Source organism: Verruconis gallopava (assembly GCF_000836295.1).
Source record: "Verruconis gallopava strain CBS 43764 unplaced genomic scaffold supercont1.66, whole genome shotgun sequence".
NCBI classification, from domain to species: Eukaryota; Fungi; Ascomycota; class Dothideomycetes; order Venturiales; family Sympoventuriaceae; genus Verruconis; species Verruconis gallopava.
The window spans coordinates 44,139-64,396 of NW_015622202.1; the positions used below are offsets into that span (position 1 = coordinate 44,139).

Genomic DNA, 20,258 nt, shown 5'->3' on the forward strand with positions numbered 1-20,258 from the left:
TTCCATGCGTCCCCAGCAAGCAAGCTGCAAGCTTCCTTCGCATCGGAGAGTCGTCAAGAGATATCGGAGGCGCAGGTAGGAAAAACAGCCCACGCCCATGAGCCTCACAACCACTCTGCCCGTACGCACAGCCATGTCCAAGCCCTCGACGTACATTCTCGTGTCCCTGCCAACCTCCATCACTCCCTCCGCACACAAGGACGAGGCGTTCGGCGCTATTCAGAAGACCGTAGGCAGCGACGGCAATGTGCTGCCCTTCGCCATCCCCGCCTTCAAGATCGGAACGCTCGATGCGTTGGTGCAGCAGGCGGACGATCTCGCAAAGCTGAGCTCCGGTTGTGAGGCGGTGGTCGGCAAGGTGGGCGATTCGCTGAAGAGCATCCTCGACGGCGACGAGGCGAAGGTGGCGGATCAGAAGACGATCAATGACAGTAGGTTGCTTTGCGAACAAGCCAGACGGCGCGTCGCGTCCCGCAGCCACGGTCACTGACGCACACGACAGAGCCCGTGGACCAGTATCTACGCTCATTTCAGTGGAACAAAGTCAAGTATCGTGCGGACAAGTCCATAGCAGATCTCATTGAGCTACTCCAGAAGGTACAGATGCACCGTCAACCTTGATCATCTTTCTTTCCCAGCAATCGACCAGGCCCAGGCTGACCGGCGTGACTAGGAAATCGCCGGCATAGACAACGACGTCAAAGCCAAATTCAACCAATACAACTCCGTCAGGACAAACCTGCTGGCCTCTCAGCGCCGCCAGACGGGCAATCTGTCGACGCGCTCTCTCCTATCTATCGTCCCGCCTTCTGCGCTGATCCAAGACTCCGAGTACCTGGAGACTCACCTCATCGCCGTCCCCAACAATCTCACCAAGGACTTTTTCAAGACGTACGAATCGCTGGCCGAGATGGTGGTCCCGCGCTCGGCGCAGGAGATCAGCAAGGACGACGAGTTCACGCTGTTTGCCGTGACGATGTTCAAAAAGTTCTCGGCGGACTTTTTGCACAAGGCTAGGGAGAAGAGGTGGATTCCACGGGACTTCAAGTACAAGGCTGGTGGACAGGAGGAGGAAAGGAAGGAGGTTGAGCAGCTGGAGAGAGAGGAACGGAAGCTGTGGGGCGAGGCGCTGAGGCTGGGTCGAACGGGCTACTCGGAAGGCGCCATGGTCTGGGTGCATGTTCTTGCGCTGAGGGTGTTTGTGGAGACGGTGTTAAGATACGGATTGCCGTTGGACTTTGTGTGCACTCTGATCCAGGTAAGCTATCTGCTACCGGTGGCACGCCCATGTCCTTACTCTAGTGTTCGTGCTGACCTTTTTTCCCTCTATTTCCAGACCTCATCGAAACAAGCGAAGAAGATCCGGACCAACCTTGACGCAAAGTACTCGTACCTGGGAGGCAACGCATTCGGCCGAGACAAGAAGGGCCGCGTCACAACCGACTCGGGAGGGGGCGTTGGGGCCGAGCAGATTGCCCAGCATGGAAACGAGGATTACACGGCGTATGTATACTACGAGTTTGAGATCGCGTAGCAATCGCGCTGGAACATCTGGATTATTCGTGTCTTCCTTTTTTTTTTCTGGCTTGGCTTGGCGCACGCGCATGCAAATGTGTAGATAAAGGACAATTTCTCGGTGGCTTCGAAGCAGCCGACCGGCATGAGATGATGGTTTATGCAAAGTTCTCTACAAGACGGACCGGCGAGCAACGGTTAAGCGTCGCCTCCGTCCTTTTCTTTTCTATTCTCCTTTTTTTTTCTATTTCTTTTTCTTTTTCTTTGGTTTTCCTTCTTTCCCCTTTTCTATATGTCGACCATTCCGACCGCCTCCCGGAGTCTCTGTGCCTCCGCCTTCTTGTCCACCGCCACGACGCCAGGTCGCTCCAGGAGCTTCTTCTGCTCGAGGTACCGCACAATCTGCGCAACCGCGTCTTCCACGCTCAGATCCACGTTCCTGATGTGGACCTCCGGGGCATCGGGTGCCTCGTACGGCGCGCTCACGCCCGTGAACTCCTTGATCTCCCCGGCCCGCGCCTTCTTGTACAGGCCCTTGGGGTCCCGCTGCTCGGCGACCTCGACGGGCACGTCGACGAACACCTCGACGAAGGGGATGGGGTCCTCGTTCTTGCCGCCTGAGCTGGCGCCGGGCGCGGCGTGCAGGTCGCGCGCGGCCTGGCGGTCGGCCTTGTACGGGCTGATGAAGCTGGTCAGCGCGATCGTCGTGCTGTCGGCGAACAGCTTGGCCACCTCCGAGATGCGACGGATGTTCTCCGTGCGGTCGTCGGGGCTGAAGCCGAGGTTCTTGTTCAGGCCGAAGCGGATGTTGTCGCCGTCCAGGAGGTAGGCGCTGTATCCGAGGTGGAGCAGGTGCTGCTCCAGCGCGACGGCGATGGTGGACTTGCCAGACGCGGAGAGACCTGTGGCCCATTTTCATCGTTAGAGAGAAAGAAAAAAAACCCCCCAAGTCAGAAATCAGAGGCGTGATTGGTTGCGGGAGGTGTCGAAGTCCGGGTAACCACAATGCGACGGAAAATTTCAATCACGTGAAGTGTTTGTTCCTTTGGGGGAAAAAAGAAGAATCAAAAAGGAATAAATAAGAACAGAGCAAACAAGTAGCTTAAAGACGGTGCTGAGAGCTGTCCTAAGTGCGAAACGGCGCAGGGCTACTTGTATAACGCAGGACGACTGACAATTGCACACAGTTCTTTGTACCCGCAAGCACCCTCCGAGCCATGTCAAACGCTCGAGGCAAGAGGAGGTGTTTTCAAAACTCACCTGTGAACCAAATGGTGAAACCGCGCTGCTTCCGCAGTGACTGTCTCTCCGCGCGCGACAGCGACGGGTGCCACGTGATGTTCCTGAACAAGCCGTCAGTCACACGGGCGTCTAGAACGATGGCGGCAAGGGGCAGGGAGGGAAGACTTCATACGCACGTTGCCTTGCTCGCCATTGCCTGCTTGGATTCTCAGAGGGGCGTTTCGTTGGCGTTGGCGGTCTTTGACTTTGCAGGGCGGACAACAGTCGAACGAGGACTCAGGATTCCCTCGCCGAACGGCAGCAGATCAAAGAAAAAGAAAGAAAGAAAAGGAAAAGAAAAGAGGAGCAGGATCAGACGAAGAAGACGGACGATCGTGTTCAGCAGTCAAAAGTTCCCACGGGGCTGGCCCTTTATGCAAACCCGTTCCCAGGCCGTGAAAAAGGTCCAAAAATTGACTGAACCAAGGAATGACGTGCTTTCCAGGGTCTATTCTGATCGCCGCCTCATCCTCCTCCTCCTCATCCTCCTCCTGCTGCTGCTGGACTCGTCTCCTAGTGGGCATTAGGAAACAAAGGGAAAAAAAAAGAATTAAATTTTTTCCTTCTTTTCGAAATGAAAAATATTTAAAAAAAAAATTAAAAAAAAACACTTTAGAAAATCCTAGTGCATTCTTTTGACGGGAAAGGCCCGTGAAACCGCGCCGTCATAAGGCTGTTTGAATTGTCTACGACGGGGAAGAAAAAAATAAAAAAAAATAAAAAAAAATAAAAATAAAAATAAAAAAAATAAAATGGCACAGGCAAGGCCAGCGCCCGTGCCTCCGAATTGCATTCCCGCCACATGATAACCACTACCACGATATTATTATTTATTTCTTTGGTACCTTGTTGTTTGTTACGCGGTTGGTGCACCTGGCACGAATCGATGCGGGGCGGGGAGACGGCCATCAAGCAAAGGCGGGGTGAAGGAACTGAGAATTCGTTCGTCACAGAAGCAAGTCAGCGTACAAGAGGTGGTCATTGGCAGATGCTACATTTCCCCGACGTGAAAAGAACTATGTACAGTGAATTTCCGTGCGGCTTCGCGGAACCAGAACTCATTATCGTTTTCCTCTTTTCTTTTTGGCCTCAAAGCATCAGAGCCATGCATGGTCCCCCTCAACCGAACAAGGCGTCACCCAGACGGATCGACACCGTCTTGGTCTGGAGGTAGTTGTCAAGCGCGACCTCGCCGAGCTCGCGGCCAATGCCAGACTCCTTGTAGCCACCGAAGGGAAGCTGCCAGTGAAGGGTGTTGTAGGTGTTGACCCACACGGTGCCGGCGCGCAGAGCATTCGAGACCTCGATGGCCGTGTTCAGGTTCTTTGTGTGCACGGCGGCGGCGAGACCGTACGAGGTCGAGTTGCCCAGGCGGATGGCTTCCTCCTTGGTCTTGAATTTCGAAATGGCGCACACGGGGCCGAAGATCTCCTCCTGCATGATCTTCATGTCCTCCGTGACGCCGGAGAAGATGGTCGGCTCGATGAAGTATCCCTTGTCGCCGAGTCGCTTGCCGCCCGTCTCGATCTTGGCACCGGCCTGCTTGCCGTGCTCAATGTACGACATGATGCGGTCGAACTGGACCTGCGACACCTGCGGGCCCTGGAACGTGTCTGGGCTGAAGGGGTCGCCGACCTTGTTCTTCGCCGCCCGCTCCTTGAAGCGCTCGACGAACTGGTCGTAGATCGACTCTTGGACGTAGATGCGAGAGCCGGCGCAGCAGCACTGGCCGTGGTTGAAGAAGATGCCGAAGTTGACCCACGAGATGGCGTTGTCGATGTCGGCGTCCTCGAACACGATGTTGGGCGACTTGCCGCCAAGCTCGAGGGTGACCTTCTTCAGGTTGGAGCCGGCGGCAGCCTTCATGATCTGACGGCCGACAACGGTGGAGCCGGTGAAGGCAACCTTGTCGACGTCCATATGTGAGGAGAGCGCGGCACCGGCGACCTTTCCGAAGCCCGTGATGACGTTGATGACGCCCGGTGGGAAGCCTGCCTCCTTGACAAGCTTGCACGCCACGTACGCAGAAAGGGGCGTCTGCTCGGCCGTCTTGATGACGACGGTGTTGCCAGCAGCGATGGCTGGACCAATCTTCCATGCCCACATGAGCAGGGGGAAGTTCCATGGGATGATCTGACCGCAGACACCGATCTAGACGACACGCAAGTCAGCTTGGCATGTTCTGAGGAATGGAGAGACTTGGAGGATGGGGATGGGATGGGATGGGATGGGACTGCTGGGCACTCACCGGCTCCTTCTTGGTGTAGTTGAACGTCGACGGATCGGTGTCGATGATCTTGCCCTCGATCTTGTCTGCCCAGCCACCGTAGTATCTCAAGCAACCGGCGCAGCCGGGAATGTCAGCGGCCTTGGCCATGCTGAACGCCTTGCCGTTGTCAAGCGCCTCCACGGCGGCCAGCAGGTCTGCGTTCTTCTCGAACAGGTCGGCAAGCTTGCACAGCAGCTTGCCTCTTGCCTCCGGAGTGACTGTCCGCCATTCGCCCTCGAACGCCTTTCGAGCTGCGGCGACGGCAATGTCGACATCCTTCTCGGTAGCCTCCTGGACGGAGCAGATGACAGACTCGTCTGTTGGGTTGATGACGTCGAACGTCTTGCCATCAACGGCCTTCACGAACTCGTTGTTGATGAAGCTGTGGAAGCGCGTACGTTAGCTGGTCTGCACTGCCCGAGAGCCGACTGGGAGGGGGGACGACGAGAAGATGGTCGAAGAGCCAGATCGGCCTCGCTGGTGTCTTGCTTGGCTTTCTGTGCCTCTCTTCCCTCCGTCCGCGGGACTCATGGTGCACTACTCACAGGCCGGTTGGCTGCTCATACTCGCCCGTCTGCGGCGTCTTGAGCGTGACCGAAGTCATTGCGAACAACAATCAAAGGGCGGGGTATCTCAAAAACTGGGACTTGATTTTTGGTCTTCGGAACGCAAGAATTTTTTTTTCTTTGGTAGGAGAAAGGGGAGACTGTGGGAAAGGACAAGGTGGCGACTCAAGGTGTGTGAGGGGAAACACCCTCGTCTTTATATATGGACACGGGCACGGCAAACACAGCTCGCAAGCTCTGCTTTCGCCCAGCACGCTGGGATGTCGACTTCGGCGAGGATGCAAGTGGAGATCAGATCGCCTCGAACGGAAACGCGCTGCGACAGAAGCTGGCTTCAATTGGCTCTCGGCCTGCTGGAGAGACGGGGAGAAGGGGCTTTTACGTGGTGGGGTCGTCATGATGGAGCGGGGTCGACGTGGTTACGGCGCGTCGTCAGTGGCACGCATGAAACGAGCGACAAATCCGCCCGGCCTTTTGCGCACTCGAGTCTGAGTCTGATCTTCGTGCGTCCCACTGGTCCAGATCGGCCTGGTCGTTTGCGTGACCTTTGTTGCGCCCACGTCGTTCGCCTTCCCGAGCCGGCGCGTCTCCAGCGTCGCCGCACCTCCCACCCGCACGCGCTCCGGACCATGGCAGACGGGTCGACTCCATCGTCGTGATGAGCGCGACGGTCGTGACGATGAGGGCACCCTGGTCCGTCCGAGAGAGAGCCTCGGTGCGCTTTGGGCTCCCAGAGACAGCTTCTCGGTGTCTCTTGTCGCGAGGCGCGAGCAGCGGCCGATTACTCAACCAGCACGCGGGACAGCGCCGTCCAGCGTGCCTGATGCCAGCTCTGGATTCGAATTTGGGCCTTGTTCAGCCTGGTCAAGCCCTTTGTCCGGCCTGTTTTCGTGCTGTAGACAGGGACGTAGCAATCGATGGACCGGCCAGCCGACGCAGAGCGAACGAGGTCGACCAGCACGGATCCGCCCCTCGTCCGCCGGACGGCCGCATCAAGCTCGCCGCATCGGATGGGGGAGAAACGTCACGGCGAGCGTGCCATGGGGGCTGTCCAGCGTTCAAAGCGAGCGCCCGCCCACGTCTCTACCCCTCGTTCCGAATGCAGAAACGCCTTGCGAGCGGCCTCATGGGCCTTTGCCACCGTCCGAAAAGAGCTACGCGATCCTCCAGGCACGCCCCGTCGAAGCCGTGCCCGACTCTGCCTGCTGCGCGTCTCCAGCCCGCGGACTGCGGCCAGCAGGTCATCAGCGCCCCGAGCTTTGTGCGAGATCTTTGCCTGGAGAGGACCGACCTGTGTGGCCGGTCCAGGAAAATATCCGTAGCTTGGTCTGACAACCGCCTGGGACCCGCTCCCTAGTCCTACTTGTTCGAGGAGACTAGCGCCGTCAGGAACCTCACGCGCCCCGATAGCGCATGAATGGAAGAGTCTCTTCGGCCGGCCGAGATCACTGCTGCCACCACTGCGTTTACAGCGCAGTGCTGTGCTGATAACGTCTGGCACTTCAGCAATGCCCTCGTCCTTGGCAACGATCGGCTGATCTGCAGTTCTAAGAAGCCATGCCCTTCGACCCGAGAGCGACGGGAGTGGTCCGAGTGACGTCTGCTTGTTTGGGCGCATCGGCGGCCTATGCTTCGGCTGAGACTTGTCCAACAACGTCCGTCCGGTCGCTTATTTGCGGAGCTGCGGTGCTTCTCCTCAGGATCATCTCCTCGAGCTTGCTGTTGCCAACAGAAAAAGAGGTTTCTCTTGTAACAGAACCAGGTCTTGCAAGAATAGTCGCCCTGATTCCGGTCAAGTACACGCACCTCCCTCGTTGCTTCGTTGAATCGCAAAGCTGCTGAGAACAGCCTGCGCAAGAAGAATCTTCGTCTATCATGTGCTTTCCGCCGTCATACTTTGCCGATAGACGAAATGGACTCTTCAATGCAGACAAGCAAGAGAAAGAAAGAGCGTGTGTGTGTGTGTCTGTATACGTGCGTGTGCGTGTGTGTGTATCTACTCTCACCAGCGGACGCTAGATCTTGATGTATGCCCTAACTTTCCTGACCTCCTTGCTTTCGTTCCGTGTTACAGGAAGACTTGTTGAAATACTCGAGGCACTGTTAAAAATTACAAGCAATCCTTTGCCAGACTCTGGACATGAAACGTCTGCGATCGCGTTTGCAATCCGTTCTGCGCATATGATTTCTCTACCAAGTGGTGCATAGAGGATGACATCTTTTGCTGTCAAAAAAACACTGGATGTGAGGTACAGCTACGCCGTGGAGGATACAGTCATTTCTGTGCTCCGGACAGCATCGCGAAAGCTCACGGCGACGCAGTACGTTTGTTAAGCTACTCGCGCTCCCACAACGATCTCGAAGTTCCAATACTTTCGTCCATTTTGGCCTCCTAGTTGTGTATATATTCCTTTTTTTTTTTTTTCTTTCCACGAACGGACTCAGGGCGTGGTTCAAAATTTGTGGCGCTGTGCAATTCGGGGGAGAGACGCAAATGCCAAGACCAACGAGCCCCGCCATGTGCGCGCTCGAGGATGCAGAACCTCGATTCTAGAATTCTGAGACAACAGTTGGAAGCGCGCAACACATGTCCGACTAACTTCCTGGCCTCTCAAACAGCAAACCCCGTAATTCAATCGCGTTTCTTTGCTCTCAGAGGACCCAAGCACAAGCCTCGCATAATCACAACATGGCCAGCTCGGCGACGTCCAAAAAGCGGCTCGCGCTCGCCATAATAGACTTCCTCAACGCCTCGCTCAAAGACGGAACAGTCTCTTCGGAAGACTCCGAGTCGATAGAGATCGCCACGAACTGCATTGCAGAGGCCTTCAAGGTCGATCCTACAGACGAAGCTGCCATTAAGGATGCGCTCGGGGGCCAGAACTTGCTGGCCATCTACTCGGTGTACGAGAAGCTGAAGGGAAAGAGCACGGCAAGCACAACGGGCACGTCAAGCGCCGCCGAGGGCCGCCCTGCAACCCCCCAGACCGCTGCAAAGGGCGGGTCGGCCGCTGGGGCAGGGCCTAACGAGGAGACGAAGAAGAAGGCCGACGAGCTCAAGGCACAGGGCAACCAAGCCATGCAACGCAAGGCGTACGCAGAAGCCATCGACTTCTACACGCAGGCAATCAACCTCGATCCCCTCAACGCAATCTACCTCTCTAACCGGGCTGCCGCATACTCTGCTTTGCAGCGCCACGCTGAGGCAAAGGCCGACGCGGAGATGGCGACGGCCGCTGATCCGTCGTACACGAAGGCGTGGAGCAGACTCGGTCTTGCGCATTTCGCGCTTGGGGACGCGAGGGCTAGCATGGAGGCGTACAAGAAGGGCATCGACGCCGAGGGCAACGGCGGAAGCGAGGCCATGAGGAAAGGGTACGAAACCGCGAAACGCAGGGTCGAAGAAGAAGAAGGCTCCGGGGCGGCCGGCTCAAATGACGACATATCCTCGCGCGGCGGTCCCGGCGCAGGGGGAATGCCAGACCTGTCCTCCCTGGCTGGCATGTTCGGCGGCCAAGGCGGCGGCAGCGGCGGCATGCCCAACTTCGCGGAGATGATGAACAATCCGATGATGAGGCAGATGGCGCAGAACCTCATGTCTAACCCCGAGGCCTTGAACAACCTCATGAGCAACCCGCGCATACGCGAAATGGCCAACCAGTTCAGCGGCGCCGGCGGAGCGGGAGGACGGGGTGGCGGGATGCCGGATCTGTCCAGTTTGATGAACGACCCGAGCATAGCTGAAATGTAAGTTCGCTTCCCGGCTGGCGGCCTTCTCTTCTCTGTGGGACGTTTGACCGCTGACGACTGCTTGAAAACAGGGCGAGAAACTTGATGGGAGGAGGCGGCGCACCTGGGGGACGTGGGCGAGGCGCGTGAAAGAAAACGCTTGATCACTCGAGAGCAAACGAGGCATGGCGCAGAGAGCACTGTCCGGGCCATTACACAAAAGACAGGATAGATCCAGCAATATACCAGCAATGACATGTAGCCAGCGTTCTGTATTGTTCCCCCGCGAACATGCCCCCACCGGCGAGCATTTGTGGGGTTTGCACTGAGTACGTGAAAATGAAAAGGAGCATTGAGCAAATGGTGCGGGATGAAGGCTCTATTCTTTACGTTGAGCTCATTGTGCTTGCTTGCTTGCTTGCTTGCTTGGACTGGTCCCTTGCAGTCATGATACAGAACCACACGTGATTAGCGACCTTTTTTTTTTTCGCTTGGTTTCACGCGGCTTCCGACCTTGAACGTGACTCTCTGTGGCCTCGTACAGCTAACTGACCTCATGCATCAGACCGCGGCCGGCCTCTCAGCAAAAGATCCTGCGCCGTGGTTGCCGTGACGACCAACTCTCTACGGCATCCTAACGTGCCTCACGTCAGTCCAACGGCAGGCTCCACAGGTGGTCGCCCAGATAGTGACCGTCGTCCATGGCGTAGCCCTTCTTTTCCCTCTTCATCTTGTCCGTGCTCATGAGCAGCGTGCCCACCATGCACGCATGCTCCTTGCCCTCCGCCTCAATCACCACCACCTTGCCCTCTTCCAGCTCCTCGCTCCCGTACCGATCCTCGTCCTCGCCTTCGCCGGGTAACCTGCCGCCGGGAGAGGTCAGGCCCGGCGCGGCGAGCTTCGCGCCCGAGAGCACGAAGCGGATGGCGCCCCTGTCGATGCGCAGGCGCGGCCACGCGTCCGGGAAGCGGTGGACCAGCTTGAGGTGCGGGACCAGGTCGTCCTTTGTCTCGTAGAAGAGCGGACGCGACTCGCCGGCCTTGCCGCCAGGCAGCACGTACAGGTTCACGCTGTGCACCTCGACCTTCTCCTTCTCCTTGTTCTCCTCCCCCTTGACCTTGAGCTTCAGCAGTTCCCACTGCTCATTCTTCGCGCCTAGCGCCGCGTCCAGGCACGGCTCCAGCAGCGGGTACGCGGTGCGGAACTTCTCTCGCAGGGCGCGCTGTTGCGACGTTTTTAGCTTGCTGCGCGACGAGATGGACACGCTGTGGGCACTCTGGATTAGCTCGCTTGGTCAGATGGCTTTGGGATCGGGGGCGTGGGTCTCCGCACTCTTTCTTAAACATCTTTATTTTTTCCAATCCTTTCCCGCCTTTCGCAGTTCTTTTGCTTTTTGCTTCCGTCGCCGTGATGCAAACCCCCGCGACTTGTGGAGGGGCGAGGGGTCTGTCCCACGGTGCCAAGGCGGGTCAGGCTACAAGGCTTCAAGGCAGCATTTGGCCGAGTTGTCTGAGGCGCAAGGTCTCCATGATTTGAGTCGAGCTGAACTAGAGCACGCTGACCATGACGGCCAAGGCAAGACTTTGCGCACAAACGTCCTAGCTGTCGTCGATCGAGTCAGTCTACGTAAAAGTAATCCGATGCTGAAGGCAGTAGTAAAGCGACATTTTCGACACGGCTGTGTCTAGTGATTCTTCACAGAAGCCTCCTGCCTGGTTCAATCCTCCCAACGTTCGGATGCGTTGTCCGAAATCAAAATGTCTTCTGCTACGTCCTCATTCCTCGCTGAGGTCGCGAGTAGAACACAGGGGTCTTGTTATCTTTCGCCAGCCCATCACCCGTAGTCTAGATCGAAGTTGGCCGTGTACAAGCCCGTCGCACCACTGCGGTTAAAATGGGTCGCCATATCTCCCAGAGGTCCATGCGATGGATCGATCCATTGCAGATCGAATTCCCCTGTAGAAGGCATCTCCGAGCGTGCTTCTGGATTGACTCCACTAGCAACATCTACGTCCAGGTCGTCATCCTGTGCAAAGTCTTCAGCCGCCATCTCGTGAATCATTCGTAGAGTCGGTCGATGAATGACGGTGGACTGCAAAAGCGGCCAGTTCTGCTCGATGTCCTTTCTTCCACGTTCGCTCATCCGAGTCGGTCGACGCCAATTTTCTGCTACTGGCACTTCTCTGGCTAAAACCTCAAACACATCTCGCGTGCATTCAGCTTCCGTCCAGCGGTCAGCGAGGATCGCAAGAGTGGTCGAACATGCCCGAATGGCGTCAAGCACATCCGGCGATCGATACGAATCTTTCCATTGACTTGGCGGTGTCGCGAAAAAGCAATACAATAGCGTGACTCCAATCTGGAATTGCGTCAAGAGCTAGCACATACCTGTTAGTCAAACCACGCTTTTAAAATTCAAAAAGACCCGAAAAGCATACTCCTAGCCAGGGCTTCGCAATCTCTCGTGCCATCTGGAATCGTCGAAATAGTGTCAGAGCTTTGCAACAGCTGTGGACCGACCAATCGCCTGCTATGCCGGATGCAAGCGCCTTTGTGGGCCGAAAAAGAGAGATTATGTGATAGTAGTATATCATCTCCAACCATCGAAGGCTTACATATCCCTTCTGAAATGGCTCAGGGGAGCTTCTTGAGATGCTGTTCCATTCCTGCAGCTTGACGAGCATCATCGAGCGCCAGTGAAATGCTTGACTGGACTCCGGAGAAAAGCTCTTGCGTAGCATCATTTCTTGCATTTCGGATTCGATTTGTCGACTTTTGATTACGTGCAACGCTGGAGTCATCATTGTCGCAACAGCCGGTGATATAGCCGCAGACGGATCCCAAGACGTAAGCAATTGATCGTCGTCGACATCGTCAAATAGCTATTTTCGTGAGTCTACTTTCCCCTGATTCGGATCACAGGGTTACCTACAGGCACCGTGATGTTATCGTCTGGAATCGAACAGGGAAAGTCAAATGTACTGCACACGGCCCTGTCGATTGCGTAGGCACACCAGAACACACGTCTTCGAACCTGTATTTCGATAATTTCATCCCTGCTGAGAACTTTCGGTTCAGTTTCAAGGAGGTGAAACTGTGACATGATGCAAAACCTTATCGTCATGGAGGAGAGTGAAATTATGTTCTCCTGAGAGGGCATATGAAGACAATAGACTGTCAAGAGCAGCAAGCCCTGAGCTCGGCGTAGCGGGTTCGACAAAGATTTTAGATGAGGAAGATACATCGTCGTAGCAGTTGCGTGAAGTTTCTGCGCAAGTTAAGCATACTGTTGATTTCAATGTTAAAGATTGCTAACCTGTGCCAAGGTCGGTCCGTCTAATCGTGATTTGGTCATCACAAGTCCAATAGCATAAATCTATGTACTTTCTCAGTAATGATCCCCGAGAAAAGAATGCTGAGCCTACCATGTGAACAAAAAATGCCTGCCATTTCAGCTCCTCTGAAGGATTACCTCGTTGAGCCCACCATGCGTCTATCCACTGGTAAACTTCATGTCGAAGCAAAAATGGGTACTGGGCATGGGCCATTCGAAAGTAGGTCTCCAAAAGTGCACGCTCTTGTTCAACCCCAAGTTCAGTCACCTCAAATTGATGACCACCACCTAAGGGCGCTCCTGAGGAACGGTTGGACGCTGCACTTCTAGGTGGAGCCATGTCCGTCACCATGGGTGTATGTGCTGATACATGAAATCCAACGGGGGAGTGAGTAAGGTCCGGAAACTCATGACTTGAGCTAGGTGAATTCTGGTTACATATAAGCGATAAGGCCCTGAATGTTCCTCATTCGGCCGCGGTTACCTGGCCTTCGTTCCTCGTCATCAAGTGCGAAACGGATTCGCGAGACCGCAACCGTTCAAGTTGCAAGTGGTCAAGCCCTTCCCGAGGAATCTGAGCCTCAAGTTGTGCAACACGTTCTTCAAGCCGTTGAACATATCTGTCTGTGAGGTCAGCATGCATGATCAAGCCTCTGGGAAGAACATCACTAACTCGTTTCCGGTTGCAGCCGTGATCGACGATTCGAATGGCACGCATTCCGAGCCTGACTGGACGCAATTCTCACATGGTCTACTATCAGTACACTGGAATTGTGCAAAGTCAGTCTCGTCATACAAATAAAAGTTTGTACTACGAGCAAAAACAAACCAACCTTCTGCTTTCGTCGACGACATCTTTGACACGCCAGCACACGTTGTCGCTTTACTGGGCCAGTAGCGTTGTCTGGATCTGGCATTTCGACACTCTCATGAGAGACTTCTTGATCTCATGGTAACTTTCTAGCCTTGGAGAACTCCGAGTCTTCTAGGTGAACCACAATGCTAATGGTACGCTAAGTTCAGGGAGCGGACATTAACCCGATTCGAGCAGCAATCATCTTACACGTGACCTGAGATTGTTCCTCGACCTCTCAATGTAAGCATTTTCATTGCAAGGAACTTGATATGGAAATTACGATATTTAATTGCTTGGCTCTTTCAATGGCTCTTTAACTTCATTTTTTCAAAAATAGTACGCAAAATTGAATTATCGCTATGCTTGGAGGTTCAACAGAGATGAATGACCCAGATGTCCTGCCGCCAAAAGTTTCACTGAATTCACCAAAGGATTCCGCCAATTTATATCTTTGAGGTTTTAGCCTCACAACAGCTTCTTCCCGAATCTTCTTGAGACAACTTGAATTGCTCATACAGTACGCTACGATTCGCTCGCTGAGTGCTTTGCGGTACGTCAAGAGCAGGGTTCTGCTCGAAGAAACCGCTGGGTTTCAAACTGACCGTCATAGTTTCACATGGCATCACGGGGTAATCTTCCGGCCGTGGGTTGTGGGTAAGACTAATAGAGTGCCATACAACAATGTCCTCGTTATCAACGTTGTCTCTCCTTGCTGCCCAAGAGGCGAGATCTCCACGCGGTGGAGCGGTCATCGATGCCGGATCAACATCTTCTGGGAGTGACTGATACGTGTAGTCGCCGGCTGCATACAGTTCATTGTCACGATGCGCAGTGACCCAGTACGGTTGAAGCGCATATTTTGCTCGCTTCGCATGCCAGGAGTCGGGATGCGCGAGAAGCATTTCCTTCTGTGGACTGTGAATTGCATATGCAACGGGTCTCTTTGATACCTTGTTGATGACAGACGGATTGACGATTTTGTGGACGCGGTTCGGACGAGCCTCCGAGTAGCCTGATTCAAGGAGCGTGTTTTTCTTGGTAATATAACCAACGCCAACTGGGTTGTCTTTGTCGAACGGCATTGGTACTGAATCTTCCTCCACAAAACTATTACCGTCCCCATCTATAGCGGGATCGATGCGCAGTGCGAAGATGTGTTGATGATATGGGGCCATGACACCTTCGTTGACATTCGTGCCGTATGGAACTGTATACCCAGGACTAATTGGCACAGTAGACAAGATTCCAGTGGCCTGGATTCGGTAGTGCAAAGCGGCAGCTTGGTCAAAGTGCCACATAAATATGTACTCGTAATTGCCAACAGTGATGATGGTCTGCAAAACGAGAACGCGAGATCTAACAATCGATACTTGCTTGGTAGCGTTGTCAGTGTGCTTCCACCCAATCCCATCGTCGATCTCATGCATGCAAACGGCATTGGGTCGCTCGACGGGCCGTCCATTGGAGTCCGAAATCACAAAGGAGAAGTACTTGCTACAAGTTAGCCATTTCCGCGTCAGGACGACACTTGGTCTGCTCACCTTGATCAAGCCCAGGCAATCACAGCCAAGTGCTAGATTGTTGGCGGCAACGCCTGCGCCAATGTCACCCACATCGAACACGCTCTTTCTCGAGTAAGGGGTTCGAGGGTCTCCATACGGAACGAACATCTCACTCAAGCTCAATCGATGGAAGAGTTCCCTCCCGTCGTACGTAACATCGTGTAAGACCATACCCTCACGCCAGTTGAACCCTAGCCTAAAGCGCCATTTCTGCCAAGTGATAAGATGTCCATCTATGGCGAAAGATGGGCCCTGTGGTTGATGAACTGTCAGTGGTTTCAAATCTGTGCGCTTGGGCTTAGTCTGAAGATCGTGGTGCCATTCTTTAGCTTCGTGTGGAATATACTCAAGGTCCGTAGTAGTGCTGTGGTCATCGCCGCATGGAAGCTCAATGATATCTACGAGTTCCTTGGTGATATAATCGATAATGGGAGAGAATGGAAGTGGGTTGTCGTATGAATTAGCTCCTGGGTGTGATCGATCTTTGGCATACAAGAAGCACTCAAGAAATGATTAGCAAAGTGTATAGATTTTGAAACTGAACATTCTTACTTGTGCCAATCGTCGCGTCGCTGCTGCAGAATCTCGGCCGTATGGCCAAGTGTCGCAGACCACCGTGAAACTTTCGGGCAGCTTGAACCTCTTGATGCGCTCGATGACTTTCGGGTGGTTTATACAGACGTCTCGGACCTCCAGGACTTCGTCCATGTCCGCCTGTCCATGGTATCGAGGATTAAGCGATTGGATCTCCTCGATGGAACGCGCACTTAAATCAATAACAGCTCGGAATAGCTTGGCAGTCCCGCGGTAGTAGTAAAGCACCGAGACGCGCCGAGCCAAGTCAGAGCCATGCTTGATGCCTAGTCTCTCATCGCGCAAGTACTTCTTTAGCTGCTTCTTCGCAGGCTCGAGGAGTTCAATATTCTTGAAATGTATGCTGTTACCGGATTCATGTTCCTTCAGGAGAGCTGCCGCGCTGTTTATCTCCAGCGCGGTCAAGGGATCCAAGGGATGAGGCTTCAACATATTGGTGCACCTTCAAAGAGTAAAACTTCAGCGCGGTAATTCGAAAGTGAACAACTTCTGCTCATCTCAGGCACAGCAAATCACTGAACATTCTATATAGCGACGTATGGCGCTGGTCCCGGAATCGCAGAACATAGTGGATCTCCGTTCGAGCTCCATCGTATCGGAGATGTTGTCCTCCTCGCCCCTCCGAAGCAGGCCGATGGGATCAGCTCGACAAACTTGTGACATCCGAGTCAGCCGCCGCTCCAATTTCTGCTACCCTTCAAATAACATACGCTGGTAGCACTAAGGCTCGATATGTGGGTCTTTTCGATTGTTTGGTGAACTTTCCGCCGTCAGTTGGGCACGTACTGCTCGAGGTCAGACTCTTTCCTCAAGCCTTCTATCCGGAAACGACACTGTCGCGGGTGCGAGTTTTGAGATCAAGTAATTGGTTCGCATCACAAGAAACGCTTATGGTACATTTATAGTCTAAAAAAATTCACATCGACACATATTAGGAGCAGGGTGAGATCCATCTGACATTTAGGTATTGGCTCTTATCAAGACACAGCTGAATTTCAAGTCTCAGCCGAAATCGCAGTATCATCAATTTCAGCATCTTTCCAGCACGCACACGGGTTTATCTCAAGATTGAAATTCCATAGACGCTCTACAAAGCAAGATACCATTGTTATGTAGTCATTTCATCATCAAAAATCTTTACTCAGGGGGTGGGTTGTTGTCCTGCTGACTTTTAGTTAAGGCATAAGATATATAGACGGGGTGCATCGTACTACAATGATTGTATACTTGTCAATCTCAACTTTGCCGTCAGGGCTTCTCCTGAAGTGCATCCTAGCTGCCCAAGTAAAAGTAACCTTCTCATCTTCTAGTGTTACGTTACGGCTCCTGCCGTGGAGCATCACCTCATCGCAATTCGGACCAAAGGGAAAAACTTTGTAAACAATGTGCTCCCGACTCTTAACAACGCTCCACGACTTTGTTGTAGCTGCGATGAGGTCTTAACCGTGGCCACATCAGTCTTCTCCCTTTTAATATATATATTTAGTCCAACTTACTTTCTCGTCCTTTGACGTGGACTGGTCCTTTCTTCAGCTCGGCATCTTCTGAAAAATGAGACCCCCAGATGTCCAAGGTTTCTTTATTGTCGACTGCCGCGTATAATGTTGAGATGTGTGCTTTGATTGCTGGGTCAAGAACGCTATCTTCGCACTCGAAGACCTTTGGCGTAAGAGACATGACCATTGATTTTCTGCGACTTCCTAGGTTTCGCCTTATGGTGTGAAAAGTAATGAAAGTTGACGGGATTTTTCAACATGAACTGTGCAATGAGTTCATCAATCTTCTCCCAGCAGTTAAACATGGCGATGTCATGTCCTTCCTCGGATTGTTCTTCGGCGGGTAACCACTTTTCGGACTTTGGAAGAATCGGTGCTGCACAGTCCGATGTATCCGACGAACTTTTGTCCTCTAGATCCACTTCCATGTCCGACAGAGCCATCGCCGATACATCGGACTAACGTGCAACTATTTTCACTAAGTAGTAAGGAACAACTCAATTTTAAAATCTTTTAGGAGTTGAGGGAACAAGTCCCGACAATCAAAAATATTTTCCATTTTTGTATTGAGTGCGTAAACGTTCAAGCTCCTTTATCAAGTGTTTCATAGTAATGACAGATAGGCGTAAAGAATGTACTAGTTAGTCTTTGTTGATAGGTAGCGAATTTTACTTTTTGTATGATAGATATCTATCATGCATCCATGAAAACAGATTTCTACCATGATAATGCTAAAGGAAGAAAACCGAAATTCTGAAGAAGGTAGAACTATTTGGACTGGGAAACAAAAGCGCACATTACTATTTCAGAATTGAGATACACAGAATATGTAGACTTTTCCGTCCCACCATCAGGTTTTTCTCATTCAAAGGATGCTCTATCCAACAACTAACTCTCTGGCCTTGCGGAAAAAACCTTTATTCGGACGTTCCTCATCCTCGCCATTACTCAACCACTCTCGTCGTCCCGACTTGAGGTCTGCGTCAACTGGGTTGACGATAGTTGTTCTGTGATACAGCTTCCATCCAAAGTAGAGGATCAAAAATAAGGGGATAACCAAGTAAGAGAAAATGAATCCCTTGAGGTCGAAGGGATGCAGCAACGTTGTGTAACCTGAAATAATTACCAAGAAGATGTTCGCCACCAGCAAGATCCAAGGAATGTATGGGTACCCCAAGGACTTGTAAGGGAGAACTGAAAGAGGGATTGCCTGGGCTTTCATCGCACTGCGCATTCGCAAGTGTGTTAAGCCTATGAAAGCCCACGCGATGAAGGCTGCAGCTCCAGAAATGGATAACAGATAGCTGAAAACATTACCAGCGTTTTCAGAGATGTTCAGAAGTGACAAAAGTCCGATCAAATTGCTGAACACAACTGCAGGAACAGGTACTCCACTTTTACTGGTCCAGGCCAGGATAGCTGGCGCGCGTCCTGCTTTTGCCTGCGCGAAGATACATCGGCTTCCAATGTAGATTGCGGAGTTGATTGACGATAGGAGCGTAAGTACAATAATCGCATTGATGAGGTTGCCCGCTCCTCGCCAACCGGCGTTGTTGAGGGCAACTGTAAACGGAGAAGATGCGCTCTTTGACGTGGCACTGAGTAGCGCTTCCGAGTTCGAAGGAACGATGAGACCGGTAAAGAACATCATTCCAACGTAAACAATGAGAATACGCCAGAAGGTCTGTTTGAGCGCCTTGGGAATGTCTTTTTTTGGATTTCGAGATTCGCCACCGGTAATGGCAATTGCCTCAGTTCCACTGTACATAACCGCCGCGAGGATAAGAACTTTGCCGAACCCGTTGATGCCGTTTGCAAATGGTCCTGGATCTTTCCAGTATCTGAAACCTATGTAGTCGCCGCCGATTGCACCGGTGTCGAGTAGTCTTTTAAGCCATCAGTATCAACTGGAAATAAAATCGGGAGATTGCACTTACATCGCGACCAGGTACAGAATTATTGTCACTATGAACTTGAAGGACGCCAGCCAAAACTCCATTTCACCGTACGCAAGCACTCCAAGGAGTGAAGTCCCCATAAAGAACACCCAGCACAACAGTATCCAAGCGTAGTTTGGAAGTTTGTCGGTCCAGAAGCTCATGATCAAAGCCGCTCCGTTGTATTCGTTTGCAAGAATGGTTCCCCACATGTACCAATAGTTCCATCCTAACGCGAAGGACAAAGCAGGGTCGACGAAGCGCCCCGCAAATTCGTTGAAGGATCCAGTTGATGGGAAAAGGGTGGCCATCTCTCCCAAAGATTGCGTAACGAAAAATACGTCGAGACCGATGATGATGTATCCAATGAGGGCGCCGACCGGGCCAGAGTATCGTAGAGCAAAACCAGTGGCATAAAATGTGCCTGGACCTATAACACCCCCAAGGGCAATCATCTGCAGGTGACGAGATTTGAGAGCACGGCGTACACCGTCGTCAATGATGTCTCCATTGCTAACAGCGACAACTCCTTCGCTCATGTCGTCCGCGGGCTCCGAATTGGACGACATGGGTTTATTTTCCACTTCAGCCGTATTCTTCGACATGGCTGATGGTTGAAAGCTTTGTTGAAACTCAAGTAAGGGCTTCGAATCAAGTTTAACAGAGTATCGAGTTCAGCTGACAGTCTAGATCTTATCCACTGTCGGCCATCTGAAATATATGCAAAGTCAAGATTGCAAGTCGCCGCCCATAGAGTACGGGACTCCTTAGCAACAGACAGAGAACAAGCGACTGAATCAGGATCATCGATAAGAAGATCTAGTTCTCAGGACATGGAGCGATAGAGGAAGTCCGATGAAGTCCGATGAGGTAGGGAGTCTAGCATGGAATGTCCTAATATCGCCGATGGCTGGTAACATCCGAAAGGCTAGAGTACTGGCCTGAGTTGAACAGTCCATCCAGATCATATTGTCGCGACACAGCAACATGATCTTCTACCGTAATATGCACTTGGTCCTCTTGAGGTAGCCTTGGTGAGAAAATTCAAGGGAGACGGTCAACAAGCCGATGCTAGACTGTGAATGTACTAGCACGAGGCGACGGGCCGATTCCAACTCG

General features: G+C 52.8%; 9 protein-coding genes across 9 annotated transcripts; 2 read left to right on the forward strand and 7 right to left on the reverse strand.

The window, feature by feature from the left end:
* Positions 1–43: 43 nt before the first annotated feature.
* PV09_09411 (uncharacterized protein) lies at positions 44–1,744 on the forward strand. The gene is made up of 4 exons (XM_016363468.1): positions 44–431; positions 503–597; positions 674–1,258; positions 1,337–1,744. Exons 1-4 carry the CDS (start codon positions 98–100, stop codon positions 1,532–1,534), a joined length of 1,212 nt encoding a protein of 403 aa, XP_016208710.1. The 5' UTR covers positions 44–97; the 3' UTR covers positions 1,535–1,744.
* On the reverse strand, positions 1,541–3,168 carry PV09_09412 (adenylylsulfate kinase). Its single transcript, XM_016363469.1, has 3 exons — positions 2,934–3,168; positions 2,776–2,858; positions 1,541–2,417 (listed from the first exon to the last, which is right to left on the reverse strand). The coding sequence occupies exons 1-3, from the start codon at positions 2,948–2,950 to the stop codon at positions 1,804–1,806; spliced, it is 714 nt and encodes a 237-aa protein (XP_016208711.1). The 5' UTR covers positions 2,951–3,168; the 3' UTR covers positions 1,541–1,803.
* Positions 3,169–3,644: 476 nt separating this feature from the next.
* Positions 3,645–6,685, reverse strand: PV09_09413 (aldehyde dehydrogenase). The gene is made up of 3 exons (XM_016363470.1): positions 5,611–6,685; positions 5,045–5,447; positions 3,645–4,947 (listed from the first exon to the last, which is right to left on the reverse strand). Exons 1-3 carry the CDS (start codon positions 5,667–5,669, stop codon positions 3,916–3,918), a joined length of 1,494 nt encoding a protein of 497 aa, XP_016208712.1. The 5' UTR covers positions 5,670–6,685; the 3' UTR covers positions 3,645–3,915.
* A 1,489-nt stretch (positions 6,686–8,174) lies between these two features.
* Positions 8,175–9,819, forward strand: PV09_09414 (uncharacterized protein). Its single transcript, XM_016363471.1, has 2 exons — positions 8,175–9,378; positions 9,453–9,819. Exons 1-2 carry the CDS (start codon positions 8,321–8,323, stop codon positions 9,508–9,510), a joined length of 1,116 nt encoding a protein of 371 aa, XP_016208713.1. The 5' UTR covers positions 8,175–8,320; the 3' UTR covers positions 9,511–9,819.
* Positions 9,820–10,009: 190 nt separating this feature from the next.
* PV09_09415 (uncharacterized protein) lies at positions 10,010–10,706 on the reverse strand (the record flags this gene model as incomplete). The annotated part of the gene is made up of 2 exons (XM_016363472.1): positions 10,010–10,625; positions 10,693–10,706. 2 exons carry the CDS (start codon positions 10,704–10,706, stop codon positions 10,010–10,012), a joined length of 630 nt encoding a protein of 209 aa, XP_016208714.1.
* Positions 10,707–11,194: 488 nt separating this feature from the next.
* On the reverse strand, positions 11,195–13,611 carry PV09_09416 (uncharacterized protein; the record flags this gene model as incomplete). The annotated part of the gene is made up of 8 exons (XM_016363473.1): positions 11,195–11,737; positions 11,799–12,242; positions 12,293–12,628; positions 12,677–12,736; positions 12,786–13,124; positions 13,179–13,314; positions 13,368–13,459; positions 13,528–13,611. The coding sequence occupies 8 exons, from the start codon at positions 13,609–13,611 to the stop codon at positions 11,195–11,197; spliced, it is 2,034 nt and encodes a 677-aa protein (XP_016208715.1).
* Positions 13,612–13,832: 221 nt separating this feature from the next.
* On the reverse strand, positions 13,833–16,292 carry PV09_09417 (uncharacterized protein). Its single transcript, XM_016363474.1, has 3 exons — positions 15,665–16,292; positions 15,092–15,613; positions 13,833–15,040 (listed from the first exon to the last, which is right to left on the reverse strand). The coding sequence occupies exons 1-3, from the start codon at positions 16,136–16,138 to the stop codon at positions 13,994–13,996; spliced, it is 2,043 nt and encodes a 680-aa protein (XP_016208716.1). The 5' UTR covers positions 16,139–16,292; the 3' UTR covers positions 13,833–13,993.
* Positions 16,293–16,843: 551 nt separating this feature from the next.
* PV09_09418 (uncharacterized protein) lies at positions 16,844–17,645 on the reverse strand (the record flags this gene model as incomplete). Its single annotated transcript, XM_016363475.1, has 4 exons — positions 16,844–16,867; positions 16,918–17,144; positions 17,203–17,417; positions 17,467–17,645. 4 exons carry the CDS (start codon positions 17,643–17,645, stop codon positions 16,844–16,846), a joined length of 645 nt encoding a protein of 214 aa, XP_016208717.1.
* A 337-nt stretch (positions 17,646–17,982) lies between these two features.
* PV09_09419 (uncharacterized protein) lies at positions 17,983–20,161 on the reverse strand. The gene is made up of 2 exons (XM_016363476.1): positions 19,140–20,161; positions 17,983–19,088 (listed from the first exon to the last, which is right to left on the reverse strand). The coding sequence occupies exons 1-2, from the start codon at positions 19,742–19,744 to the stop codon at positions 18,080–18,082; spliced, it is 1,614 nt and encodes a 537-aa protein (XP_016208718.1). The 5' UTR covers positions 19,745–20,161; the 3' UTR covers positions 17,983–18,079.
* Between the last annotated feature and the right edge of the window lie 97 nt (positions 20,162–20,258).

Excerpts from the sequence above, each read along its gene's own strand:
- PV09_09414 (XM_016363471.1), top strand. The coding sequence starts at position 8,321 with ATGGCCAGCTCGGCGACGTCCAAAAAGCGGCTCGCGCTCGCCATAATA. Across the intron at positions 9,379-9,452 it reads GACCCGAGCATAGCTGAAAT|GGCGAGAAACTTGATGGGAG; the intron begins GTAAGTTCGCTT and ends GCTTGAAAACAG.
- PV09_09411 (XM_016363468.1), top strand. The coding sequence starts at position 98 with ATGAGCCTCACAACCACTCTGCCCGTACGCACAGCCATGTCCAAGCCC. Across the intron at positions 598-673 it reads TCATTGAGCTACTCCAGAAG|GAAATCGCCGGCATAGACAA; the intron begins GTACAGATGCAC and ends CGGCGTGACTAG. Across the intron at positions 1,259-1,336 it reads TTGTGTGCACTCTGATCCAG|ACCTCATCGAAACAAGCGAA; the intron begins GTAAGCTATCTG and ends CTCTATTTCCAG.
- PV09_09413 (XM_016363470.1), bottom strand. The coding sequence starts at position 5,669 with ATGACTTCGGTCACGCTCAAGACGCCGCAGACGGGCGAGTATGAGCAG. Across the intron at positions 5,448-5,610 it reads TATGAGCAGCCAACCGGCCT|CTTCATCAACAACGAGTTCG; the intron begins GTGAGTAGTGCA and ends GCGCTTCCACAG. Across the intron at positions 4,948-5,044 it reads ACTACACCAAGAAGGAGCCG|ATCGGTGTCTGCGGTCAGAT; the intron begins GTGAGTGCCCAG and ends CGTGTCGTCTAG.
- PV09_09412 (XM_016363469.1), bottom strand. Across the intron at positions 2,418-2,775 it reads TTTCACCATTTGGTTCACAG|GTCTCTCCGCGTCTGGCAAG; the intron begins GTGAGTTTTGAA and ends AATGGGCCACAG.
- PV09_09419 (XM_016363476.1), bottom strand. The coding sequence starts at position 19,744 with ATGTCGAAGAATACGGCTGAAGTGGAAAATAAACCCATGTCGTCCAAT. Across the intron at positions 19,089-19,139 it reads ATTCTGTACCTGGTCGCGAT|ACTACTCGACACCGGTGCAA; the intron begins GTAAGTGCAATC and ends ATGGCTTAAAAG.
- PV09_09417 (XM_016363474.1), bottom strand. The coding sequence starts at position 16,138 with ATGTTGAAGCCTCATCCCTTGGATCCCTTGACCGCGCTGGAGATAAAC. Across the intron at positions 15,614-15,664 it reads CGACGCGACGATTGGCACAA|TGCTTCTTGTATGCCAAAGA; the intron begins GTAAGAATGTTC and ends TCATTTCTTGAG. Across the intron at positions 15,041-15,091 it reads ATTGCCTGGGCTTGATCAAG|TACTTCTCCTTTGTGATTTC; the intron begins GTGAGCAGACCA and ends ACTTGTAGCAAG.